The 13,648-nt window shown below is 45.2% G+C and overlaps 1 protein-coding gene across 5 annotated transcripts in view; it reads left to right on the plus strand.

Annotated features, from left to right (window-relative positions):
• Nucleotides 1–13,648, plus strand: part of LOC118111007 (ERC protein 2) — a 148,988-nt gene that overhangs the window by 75,854 nt on the left and 59,486 nt on the right. For all 5 annotated transcript variants that reach the window (XM_035159224.2, XM_047340468.1, XM_035159225.2 and 2 more), the window contains one exon: nt 2,258–2,418. In XM_035159224.2, the coding sequence (XP_035015115.1) occupies nt 2,258–2,418 (161 nt within the window). The remainder of the gene's footprint in view (nt 1–2,257; nt 2,419–13,648) is intronic.

The following is a 13,648-nucleotide window of genomic DNA, read 5'->3' on the forward strand; positions in this document are numbered from 1 at the left end:
CTGGTAGGTGCTGTCAACGCGGCGACCTTTATGAGCCGACGTTACATCACCACATGAGGAGGCAGCGGGTCGACTTGCCATTGACGTGCAGTTTCACAGTCCCAGTCAACTGCCGTTCTTGCCTTTGGAGAAAAAGAGTATGTGGGGGGTCTTGGGGGTGGGGGGTGAGAGAGAGGGGGACAGAAAGAGAGTAGGACAGCTTCTTCTGAAACATCACCTGACCCTGGCACCGTTTCAGAGCGCCCTGCCAGACTCGCATTCTCTCCCCCCCTCCCCCCCGCCGCTCACCCCTCACCACCCCTCTTGCCCCAGAGTAATCAGTCTCATGATGTGTAATGCGCTGAAAGTCTTCCATCAGCCTGACTTGCTGAAATGGAGCATGGGTAATGCCCTGGGTCACTTTTCTTCACACCCCCGGCTCTCTAAGTCTCCTCAGTCCGCCTCCGTCGCTCTCTGTTTCTTGACCTGCATCTGGCACGACTCCCGCTCTCCATCCATTGTCCTGAGCCTCATTCTTTCTCATCTGCCTTAAGTTGTTTCACCCAATTATCTCCTCACTCCGTCTCCCTTTCTTTTTCTCCTCTGTTCCTGTCTCGCTCCCTCTCTCCCCCCATGTGGCGTTTGAACTAGGCCTTTGAACCAGCAACACAGACGCAAATGGACAAGAGGGATTTGATTTTCCCTTACCTCTGAGCCCCCAATCAGCTTAGCAACTAAAGGGGCTTTGGGCCAGTCTTAGCGAGCCTTAGACTGGCTGGGGGGGCTTTGCCTTGAAGTTGAGCTAAATTAGCACGCACAGGCTCTCCGTTAAGCTGATTAGGTCCCTAATTTCACTAAAATGCATTGTATTCCTTATTAATGATGTGATTGTGAAGTGAGGGCTAACCTGGGTGGTGGACCTATGAGGGGGCAGTTCACGCATATGGATTGATAGACGTGTGTGTGTGTGTGTGTGTGTGTGTGTGTGTGTGTGTGTGTGTGTGTGTGTGTGTGTGTGTGTGTGTGTGTGTGTGTGTGTGTGTGTGTGTGACCCTTGGCTTTCAAGATGAAAAGATTTGGATTGTGTCCAGGCTGAAACGGGACATCAAACCAAAAACGTGGTGTGATTTTGGATGACAGCTGGATGTCTCAATGATATTTGGTACATTACATTTTATTTGAAGCAAAAAGCCTTGTTTGCCATTTCTAGGAGATTATGACTGAAAGTTGTCACTTTCCCACCATTTCGCATTTCTTTACTCTCCCCCTTTGCTTTGCTTTCCGCCCCTTCCTTCTCTTACTCCATATGTGATATTCATAAACAGTCGGGGAGAACATTATCTGACATCTGTGAAACACACCTAGAAAACCGGCGGAGACGGAGAGTGTCCTGAAAATGTGTGAACGATTTGGCCCCTTCATAAAAGAGGCACATTCCTTTTTTCATGTGTTACCCCATGGAGTGTTTTCCCCTAATACTTATTTTCTCTCATTTTATTCTTTGCTTCTCCTTTACTTTCATTCCCTTTGTTTGTTTGAGATCTAGTACTTCCGAATTTATTGTTTCACCGTCTAACATCGCAGATCTGTTGATCAAAGATCACTTTCTTTATTCTATCTATACAACCACATTGTCTTGATCTTTCATTTACATAATCTGAACAGTCCTGCCTGGTGCTGGATCCTGTTGTGAAGTGCTTGTTGTTAGACAATTAGACACTTCCTGCCCTTGGATAATGACGCCCTGAGGTCACATCCTGTCTATCAGACGCTCAGGTTGGACACGCAGACCTCCATGGCTGGAGGGCATGTGTGTGTTTAGAGGGAGGACATGTCGTTGAGGGGTCAAGCATTATTCTCACCTGCTCCAAAGTAGAAGAGAGAGGTAGAATAAGTGGAGAAAGGTGGACCCTTGTTTCCCACCACGGGGGTCAGTGGACATATCATTCATCTAACGTAGTCTTAACCGCTCATTTTTGTCTATCAGCCTTTCCTTTTAATCTTTAGGCAGTCATCTCAGCACATTATAACATTCCAGCACACACACATTCTGAAATACACACATGTACACACAAGTGTGTTCCCTGATGACCTGTGCTTTTCCCCTGTGTGTGTGAGAGACTGGGCATCCAAAAGTGTAAAATGGATCTTGCATTACGAATTTTATGGTAGATTCGTATGATACAATCAACACGTCTCACATATGGGAACAGAGCCATGTGTATGAGTATCCACGTATGTTTTCAATCAGTTTAAAATGATATATTCCCCTCTACAGCTGGAGGAGCTGATGGGCGCTTTGGAGAAGACGCGACAAGAGCTGGACGCCACCAAAATGCGTCTGTCCTCTACGCAGCAGTCCCTGCACGAAAGAGATGGACACGTCAGCAGTCTGCACCAGGAGAGACGCAAACAGCTAGAGGAAATTCTGGAGATGAAGTTAGTGTCTCACTCATTTACCTACCTACTTACCTAGCTACCTAGCTACCTGCCTGCCTACATACCGACCTACCTACCTACCTACCCACTTACCTACCTACCTACCCACCCACCTATCTACCCACCCACCTACCACCCACCCACCCACCCACCTATCTACCCACCCACCTACCTACCCACCACCCACCATCTACCTACCTACCTACCTACCTACCTTCCTACCTACCTACCTACCTGTATACCTGTCCATCTACCCACCCACCCACCCACCTACCTACCTACCTACCTGCCTACCTACCTGTATACCTATCTACCTACCTACCTACCTTTCAGGCCACAATTGTTCGTGCTAGTGGCTGCATACCCAGCACACAAAAGTATATTAACATTGGCATGATTCATTCCATGTTTTATCAGGAGTATTTTCATTTCCTCCCGAACAGCAGGTTTGATGCTGTGTCCGGCAGAAACCTGTGTCTGATGCCGCATTAGGCACATTTAACCACTCACTTGTTCACATGTGCATCTGTGCATGTATGTTATATAGACATCAGTGCAGAGGTGTGTTTTGAGGCAGGATCAGCTGTTGTCTATAGCTGCCTTGTGAACAGTTACATTTATTGAGGACAGGTGGTGCTGCCTTAGACAGGAGGCCATAAAAATATGTGTTCGGCTCGTGTGGACGTCTTTGTGTGTGTGTGACAGAGCGAGAGAGGAGATGGAAACCCCCCAAAAAAAGAGAAGCGCAGGACAGGCTGCGTTTCCATGTGTGAGTGTGTGTCAGTGGGTATATGTGAATGTGTGAGTGGAGCAGCTACATGTGCGTTTGCTTTGAGCGCTCTGATTGAAGGAGCATGAAGCCACATATCTGGTTGTCATGTGCCGCAGAGAAAAGCCTTTAATGTCAGCCACTCAGTACAGTACAAAAGGGAAGGCTGGTACACATCTATTGAAAACACAACTTCATTACGCCTCACAAGCCCCTCTGATCACACTAAATGTAAAAGAATGTGTGTGTGTATAGTTTACTGGAGACCAAATAAGACAGTGCCCTTCCTTATGTAGCCACACACACATATACACACACTTATATATATATTTGTGATCCAAACCATCTTCCTGTCTGTTCCAATTTCCACCATCCAAACATGAGCGGGGATGTTTAGCAGAGGAAATGTATTACATATGTTACAGACACAATCCGTGCTTCTAGGTATGCACGTGAAATTAGGAAAACGCTCACGGACCTGACATGTGAATGGTAATGATGACATCGTTTCGCACTATAAGCATAAATCATTATTATATTACCATTAGAAAGAAAGTTGATGTGATGGTTGGTTGACGTGGGCAGCAATAAAGCAGATGGCATTCTTTTTGCTTTTGTGTTCGGGGACTTTGACTGAATACCAGTCTGCGCTGGTAAGAGCTAATGGAAGGGGCACAGGGGGCATGATTGTGTGTGTGTGTGTGTGGTCTTTGTGCATTGGACTGTGTGTGTAGAAAGAGGTCGAAGGCTGAGGTTTGGGGTCACTGGTGATGAGGATTAAAGGACTGTTGAATTGCGAGGGGCGAAGCTTCGTGAGACTGACTTGCATCTGAACAAGCCGCAAAGAAACGCACGCACAACGCACGCACAACCTCAGTGGAACTCGCATATAATCACTCACTTACACAAACTTTGGCTCTCGCCTTTAAAAGGGGGCCATATTCCCACAGCACAGCTCCAGTCCAAGTTGGTACAGGGAAAACTAAACAGGAAAGATAGGGCAGAGAAACAGAGGTAACAAGAGAGTAGGGTGGTTAGAGTGAAGGCAAGAAGAAGGGGAAAAAAACACGACAAGGAGAGAGAGAATGAGAGGGAGGTGAGGATGGAGTGGAGGGGCTATACAAACTGAAGTATTTCAAATCTTAGAAATCATGAGAGAAGTTTGATAGCATGCCAAGTCTCTCCTACTCGCCGCTGTAATGTGGCATTTGTCAAGAAGACCAGCTGAAGCAAACCATGTGAGGCACGTTCCCCAGTGAACTGGAGAGCTCTCTGTGCGTGTTTCCAATGTGTGTGTGAATGCGTGTGTGCGGCTGGAGGGAGAGAGGGAGGGAGAGAGCAGACTGTTGGCTTTTCAACACTGTTAATGAAATAGACAAGAGGGGAAAAAATCATTTTCAATATCCTCTCTTTGCATGCTGGGTTTCCCTCACTCGCATTGTTTGTGTGTGTGTGAGTGTGAGAAAGAGAGAGAGAGAGAGTGAGAGAGATTTTCATATTTGCATTTTTCATATATATAGCTGAATGCTTGATGTGTAAGGAGTGGTCCAGGTTCTGCTCTGTCACCCCACACCAGATTGAGTTTCCCCCATACTGTACAGTATACACACACTCACTCACACTCACACACTCACAGACACAGATGGCCTCCAGAGGAGCTAGTCATTAAATGAGTTAGGGTCACTGGGTGTAGGTGCACAATAGAGAAATTATGTGTTTGGACATTTTGAATAGCTAGTCATTGAGATGTTTCCATAGTCGGAATGGGATAATACTACATGCCACAACATCACAGTGGCTTACTGAACCTGATCCTCCTGTAGACACTGGGAATGTAGCTGATATTATCTCTGTTTACATTTTAGTGATGGAAACTGATTTTGCAGCAAAGAAAAGGTAGCGGCAGGTTTTGAGTGGGCACATAAAGGGAGGCGGAGTTGACAAAGTGGAAACTTTTGTAATGACATTTTGAGAGATGGAGGGGGAAATTATGCACACTGCAAGACAAGTCGAAGAGGGAAAAGAGCGAGGCTGCAGCAGAGAGTCAGGGAGGAAATAGTAAATGATGGGAAAAGAGGATGACAGAGTGCGAGAGTGATCGATGGAGGGGGGTTGATGGATGAAGAAAGGGAGGGAGGGAGGGATGATGGAGGGAGTGGTGGAGACCCTCGATTTTTTTGCGTTATCCTACTAAAGTACAGACAAACAAAAACACACAGATGAAAACCTAACGTTCTTGGCAAAGGTAAAGGCACAAAAGGGCGATGGAAATAAAAATGACGATATCACTGTAGATGCCTGCTTTTGCTTAATGTTCTTTTGTCTTGTTGGACAAATATACCTCACAAATAATGAAAACTTCATCGCTCAGTGTAACATAAACACAGGTGCTCTTCCCTTCCTTACCAGCGCTTGTTTGATCATCACTTGTTCATAGAAACACACCTCATGCAGTTCTTCAGCAAAATATCTACATGAAAACTTACTTCTCACTCATTATTATCATGTTATTCAATCAAATCCCCCAAATAGAGACAAAGGAGATATTCTACATGATGGAAATGTAATAAGCACCAACCTGTAACAACTGAAGTTCACCGCTGTCCGTGAAGTGTGTCCATGTCTCCGTTTGTTGGCTGGTTACAGTAACCCATGGCATAATGAAGCTTAGAGCAGTAGCGACGTTATGACTTTCAAATCCCCAATGTAGACATCCTGTCTGCACGGCGCCATCGCCATGGTAACTCTGACTAAACACACAGAGAGGCCAGCTGTTCTGGCAAGGTCATGTCCCCGCTCGCTGATCTCTTCGAGGGGCCTGGACCCACGCACACACCCTCACAAATTCACTCACTAATGTATTCGCGCTCACACACACACTTATCTCGCATATTTAGGCATTGATATCTTCAACCAAACAGCGCCACATTTACTTGGTTTTGAGATGACATCCACACACGGCATAATCTCTCATATGCGAGAACTTACACGCGTACGCACATTCGCACAACCACGCGCACACACACACGTATGGTGTTACAGTGCCATTGTTGTGATTGGTAATGACATCGAGGGCCGGTGCAGTGTGTGTGAATGGGATTCTCTGTATTGCAGTGATGAGGAGGGGCTGACCACACATCACCTTCCTCTCTCTCCAAGCAGGTTTGTGTGCGTGTCGCCTCGTGGGAACTTGGAGCCATTCATCATGTCTGTCTGTGCTCCTGTGCCCTCTGACACGCGTGTTTACCTTCGACATGTGTGTCGGCTTTTGGGCCTGTAGGTGTGTTATTATGTCAGGGCCTAGGCATGCTCCACCCTCCTCCTCCTCCTCCTCCTTTGAGATTTTGTCAATAAAGGGCTTCATCAAATGGAAATCCCTGCGTCTAAGTTCTCGTTCAGTACAGTATGGTAATGACAGACTTGTACCTGGGTCCCACGAGCTTCAAGGGTGGAGAGAACAGTCCAAAGATGCATGCACATGTGGGATGTTTGCTTTGCGTACAGTCAGCTTTTGAATTTAATGGTGCACTATTCAGCTAATGCAGCTGGAGGTTAAGCGCCTTAAACTTGAATTCCATATTTCCCAGACCATCTTATTCTCTTGGCCTGCATTCTGTCTTGAAGTCTTGAACTCGCTTTTCACAGGTTTTGGCTCGTCTAGCATCAATTATGTTTATATATATATATTTTTTTATCACCACTTATTAATATTTTTGGCACCAATGAACGCATAGTATTATTTTGGCAAGCAAAGGCCCACCCAGTGAATATGAATTTTTAAGTTTTACATCTTGTACTGTATGTAAACCCTGACTTAAGCACACAGATGTACACACACTGTGTTTGCCTACAGTACGATAACTCGATGGGCTGCTGACATATTGGAATGCAGTTGGAGTTGGTTGGTTAAGTGACATTGTCTCCTAAAGTCAACGAATGAGTGAGTGGTCGGCTCGAGCTGTCTCGTGAAGTTGACGCCGCACTGAAAGATGCGTTGACGCTCCGAAGACGTCGGTGGAACGGGGAGCACGGTGCGAGTTTGCGTGTGTTTAGTTAAACTGACAGAAAGTGAAGAGTCTTTCCACGGACAGAAAGAACTTTTTGTCCTGATCTGAAGACTGACACTGCGAAGTTGGGAGCCGAAATGACACACAGAAACAAAATCAATGCATTGATTGACAACCAGAGAAGAGGACAGGGAGGCCACGTCAAGGAGTCAGTGCATGTGGAAACTGCTCTCACCTTCGTATTGAGTCTCAGTTTGTCCCCCACGGAATAAAATCATTCTTTGTCCCTTTTTACGTTTACTTCATCACTCTGTTAACACTGCCCTCCTTGACTTCCTCTGGGTATTAAATGGTCTCCCCCCCCCTCTCTTTTTTGTCTGCATTTCTCCCTTTGTCTTGTTCTATCTCTGGACGGGTGGAAGAGGGCCTGGAATTTATCACACATACCTAATAATTACTATCACAGGAAATGGTCCTGAGGAAGTAGGTTCACTAGGCCTGCTAATTAGTGTTAGTCGCAAACACACACACACACACACACACACACACACACACACACACACACACACACACACACACACACACACACACACACACACATGCATGCATGCACCTATATGAAGCTAATTAGTGTTATTTGGCTGGTATAGAAGTCTTGGGTCCAATCTGATTGGCCCTAGGGAGACTAACACCCCCAAGTTTACCGGCTTGTTTAAATCTCGAGACTAATTGATTGGAAGTCCTGTGTGTGTGTGTGTGTGTATGTGTGTGTGTGTGTGTGTGGGGGGGGGCGCACATTTAAGTGTGTGCATGAGTGGGCAATTGATTAGGTGGGCCCTGCAGCCATAAAGAGACAGCCAGGACACAGCACCCAGTGACGGCCTCCTTAACGGCAGTCCTGCCCTCAGGGTCACCAAAGGAATGAGGGGGTCAAGAGAGTAGGTATTGTTGGTGCAGATAGACACGGTCATCAAAGCAAATCTAAATTAGATTCTAGATATATATGCACAGACAGATACTCACTTTTGCCCGATGTACAGGTGGATATTTGCGGAGATGGAGGAAGGGGTTAATCGAAAGTGCTCAGACGGCGTGCAGCAGTGAGAGTTGTAGGGAGAAGGAGGGATGGGTTATTTGAAATGCAGCTGCATGTAATATGTTGTTGCATGCGCCGCGTTGTAAAACAGCCTTTAAAACAGTGGCTTAGTGAAATGCCCGCATGGTTTACCATTATGGGCACATGAAATGCTGCTGTACCCACACAAGTGAGTCAGTGGGGCTTACTGGCATATATTCGCACACTGTAAACACCTCCCAGCCTCTGTGGTTGGCACACACACCTGAACTGTGGCTCCTGTTTTTCCACTTCTGTGGCTTCTCTGGCCACATCTGCCTGTCCTTATCTGGGTGTATGTATGTCTCTGTCTTTTCCTCTCTGTGTCTGTGTCCTTCCCTCCTCACAATGTACAAACACATCAGAAACTAGACTCAGCAGAGCTCATACCACCCCCAAGGCCCAACAGTCCCCTTCTGTCACCACATTTAAATCCGCCAGATCCAGATTTTTTATTTGGATCTGCACCATATTTCACGCACTCATTAAATTCGGTCCCCATGCCTGATGAACAATTTCTTGTTCTCACAATGTTCAAGAACGGGATAAAAAAACTGATGCATACCAAACTTTTATTGGCTGTTTCTTGGCCCGTGTCCTATCCTCACAATCTTTGCAGGAGTTTTTGTGAAAAACCTGCTGACAAACACACTAACAAACATCATAAAAACCATAATCTCATTGGCTGAGGTTGGTGAGAACTTTCGCTGCAGTTTTACTTCTACCCATTCTCAACTAGTTTTCATCAATCATAGCGACATATTGTTGCATAAAGACTTAAGTGAGGGCTCAGCCTCTCTGACTCTCTTGCTTTGACTGGAGTTTTATTGGTCCTGCACATCTCTCAGTCTTACTGAGATGGTTCCCAGGAGGTTTTAATAGAGAACAATAGTAGAACGGGCCACTTCCCAACTGGGCTGCTCCAACAATGCACACCAGTCAGAATCCATCACAGCAGCCCCTAGCACTTCTGGAATTGTGTGCGTGCGTGTGTGTGTGTGTGTGTGTGTGTGTGTGTGTGTGTGTGTGTGTGTGTGTGTGTGTGTGTGTGTGTGTGTGTGTGTGTGTGTGTGTGTGTGTGTGTGTGTGTGTGTGTGTGTGTGTGTGTGTGTGTGTGTGTGTGTGTGTGTGTGTGTCTGATCTGGTTAATTCAGGGATGTAGACCCAAACTGTAATTATCATTATGTACTTCTCGGCAGTGGCAGGAAACAGCCCAAGCAAGTTTGGATGAGCGTGTGTATCCTCACTGATGTGCTCTGAATGTGTTTGTGTGAAAAGAACAACATGTGCATACATGAATATGTGTGTCTCTGTGTGTGTGCATGTGCATATATTTGTGCGTGCGTGCATGTGCGTGCACATAGGAATGATGATGTGAAGCGCATGAGAGCTATTTGCAGTGAAAGATAAGCAGATTGTGCCAGTGGCTATGTGATGATTTTTCCTGCTCTTGTTTTGGCCCTGCTCTTGTTCATTTGGTCTCTGCTAAATGGAGACATATTGGAAACATGACTGTTCTCCTGGGGCCGGTGGGTATTCAGAGTTTAGTGCTGGAAAGGAGAGTTGGGATACGAGGAAATTTAAGGAAAAGGGATGGAAAGAGAATATGGAGAAAAGAAAAAGAAAATGAGAAAAGAAAAGAAAGAAGGGCTCAGAGGAGTTAGGAACACCACTTGGAATTCCAATCTCATAAAAGCAAACACTACATGTGTCATATTTGTTTTTGGACAGAAATTACCATCCACAAGCATCGCAGACATTGTTAACTTTCACAACTCCGTAATAAAAGTTGTGTCTCATTTTTACAAGATCAAAGTTGATGTCCAAGAAAAAGCAAAGCAAACCCCTCGGAGGAGAAAAGGAAAGAGGGAAAAAAAACACACAAAACTTAAAACCCAAAGTTTATATAGAGCGAGCGTCACATCTATTCATAATGGCAACCGCAGTTTAATCTGTGCAGTCCTTCATCTTTAAAGCAAGCATCAGTAAGACAGAGGAGGCCTTCATGTGGGCGGACAGACTGCGCAGAGACAGGACTGGTCACCACTAAACAAACAAAACAGGAATCCTGCAGTGGTAAGAATGGCTAGAGGGAGTGTGAACAAAGACAATGGCACGGTTTTCAGGCAGTGGATGAAACACAGAATCTAGACAGTGTGTGTCTGCCTGATTGAAAATGTGGGCATTCATCACTCTCCTGATATGAGGAATATGCATGTTTATGTCTGGAGGTATTTCAGCCAGGATCAGAGAACTCTGTAACCACGTTGATGTGTCAAGGGTGAAGACGACTTCCTGACATTACTGTAATGGATACCTCAGTTCTTTAATATGTGTACATTTATACATTCATTATGGAGTGTTACGTGCTTGATGAAAGAATGAGGTTGAAATTCCTCTTTACGGAGGTTGGGGTGTGTTTATTTTGATTTCTATCTGTGTTTATACTGAACCTGTACAACCTGTTGATGCATTTTGAATTTAAAATAAACATAATTTTATTAGTTATTACATTAAAGTGGAATGCACAAACGTCAGAGTCATACATAGCAGAGGAATTCGTAGAACCTTCCTGACGAATAAATGCTTCATGTAGATTTACATCTTGCCTCATAAACATTTTGGAGGTTATATCCATATATCCGAGGTTATAGTGCGGACAGGGACAACATGCCTTTCCAAAAAACCTTTAAGAATATGGAGATCAGGTGTAACATTCAAACTGACTTGACTTCATGACAACTTGACGTACTAATGTTTCAAATACTTGCTCAGCAGAATTTACAAACTGATGCACTGTGTCCAAAACTGTGACTGTGAAAGAGATAAATGTTATTTTCCACTGCTTTTCACTGTACTTCATTGACAGTGTGTTTGTCCTCAGTACAAATGAACAACATTGGGCCTTATATTTCTTTTTTTGGCTCTTTCAACCTTTTATTCATTCAACAATATTAATATAAAAAGGAAAAAAACTAGACCGACTATGATTTGAGCTTTTCAATACATCGAGTGAAAACTCAGCAAAAGCAGCCTTCTAAGTGGTGAAAGGGTTAATTCTGACTAACACTGACTAAACAGGTGCTCTAACCCCTAACCCATCATAAAAATAAAGGCCTCATGCAGGAAATAATTTAGTGTGACGTCATGAATGATATTAAAAAGTACATGTGTTTTTTTACTCTCTCTCTCTCTCTCTCTCTCTCTCTCTCTCTCTCTCTCACCCACACACAAATACACACCGACAGACATATCTAACATGTCTCTGGTCCATTCTAGCCATGGGTCCACGAGTTCAGCATTTACTGAAATCAAATGTGTGTGTTTGGCCTCTGGTTACACACTCGATTGAATTAGAGAAATGGTGTGCATGTGCACATGCACTTACTTACTCACACACAGCCTCACAGGGACACAGATCTCTATTAAGTTAAAAAAGAGAGTTGAGTGTCTTCTTCCATCGCGAGGGCTTTTATGTGATAAGATCAGCTCGGGGTGATCTCCTATGCAGAATTCCTGAGCACATCAAACAACAGTAAACCACATCACAGCAGCAGGAAGAGCTCGGCTCCATTAGCCAGCCCATAAAGAACATGTGTGTGTGTAACAGGAGAGCTACGCGAGCCACTACAAAAGGTTTCCACACATAGGACAAACATAGAGAGGTATGCAGTCCGCTGACATACTCACAAATTGATGAGCGTTTGAGTGCAAGTGCACAAACGTATGCGCGCACGAACGCCGCTGTTTATTTGTAGTGCGAGGCAACAACGCTCAGAGTTCCTGTCGTATATGCTCAGGCACATTTCCACAGAAATACACATGCACTCGCACACATATGCACATCGTTGTGGCTCTAGCAATAACATCTCAGCACATTCTGCATTTCATTCATTCTAACTGGGTCTTAAGCCTAAAATAATGGTTTTGGTTAAACTAAAAGTGTCCGGCATGCAGGCTGGGCTGTGATACTGTCCTGGTATCTCAGTGACTTGACAGAAAAAACAAGAACTGAGAAATCTGTTTGCAGGCCAGATGGCAGTCATTAGCTTCATTAGTACACAACTGGCTCAGACATGCCCCCCATCACACAAGTACACACACCCCAACACCCTCGATACAACATCTCCATCCTGTCCTCCTTCACCTTTTTTGCCGAAAGACAAGTCTCCCTTATGAGGTGTTTAGTGACGAAAGGCTAAAGAGACACCGGGAGAGAGCAGGAGAGAGAGCAAGAGACAAAGAGAAAGAGAGGGAGAGAGTTGTTTTTAAGGGGGGCGAGAGGGAAAAAGAGGTCAGCCCAGATTGAGTTTACCCATTTTTCTTCGATTGATTTGAAACAGATCTCAGACTGCGACTCTTGTCCAAGCCACAGGCAGTGAGATATCACCCTCTGCTCAGGCTCCAGAGGATCTGATTCAAACTGGATGTCCATCAGTCACTGTGACTAGCCAACAACAGGATATCTTAATCATCGACTGTGCAGAAGTGAGCTGGGAACAAAACTGAGAGGAAAAAAAAATCCACGTTTAAAACTGCATCACACGACAGTACAGTCAGGAAATCATGTATGGTCATATTGTGGATAGAGACAAATTTGTCCCATTGACAGAGTGAAATGAAGATACAGGGCCCACCCGGCTCTCTGCTAAACCATCCCAATGTGTATTAATCCAGAGGATTACGCTGCCTGCTAGCATTACACGCATTCCCGTGCCAGTCAGCGATGGTCTGCCCACTGAGTTTAACATTTCATGCTGAAGATGACACACGCACAAACAGCATTATTGCCGCTGATGCCACACAGGTTGCCAGCGCGCAGTGACCGCACAATTGTTGCTGAGACCGATATGTGAGAGTGTGTCTGTGTGTGTGTGTGTGTGTGTTGTGGATGGAGGCTAATGGTAGCAGAGACTGGTTGATGGCGAGGGGGAAACAGAGGGTGTTCAGAGAGGAGTTATGCACTATGGCAGGCCCTAATTGCTTGCGGCTCCTGTTGTGTGTTTAGCTTTGTTTGAGCATGTCCAATATAACCAGTCACAAGGGAGCCTCTGCCAGAGCAAACACACACACACACACACAAACACTGTGCTGAACCCCAGAGAGGGCTTTTATGGTGTTGAAGACTTCAGTAACATGACACCTAGGGCAAACACTGAGTAATAAAGCAATCGCGGCACATTGTTTAGATCCTCCTCCAGGCATGGTTTGTTTATCAGACGCAGAGTGTCTCAGTTTCCTGACATCAGCGTCCCGACATGTCACATTTGGGGGTTTGGCGCACGATAAACATATGTGCATGCACACAGAAACATTGGCACAAACAATTCACATGCGGGA

The sequence above is a fragment of the Hippoglossus stenolepis genome, chromosome 6, assembly GCF_022539355.2.
Source record: "Hippoglossus stenolepis isolate QCI-W04-F060 chromosome 6, HSTE1.2, whole genome shotgun sequence".
NCBI lineage: Eukaryota > Metazoa > Chordata > Actinopteri > Pleuronectiformes > Pleuronectidae > Hippoglossus > Hippoglossus stenolepis.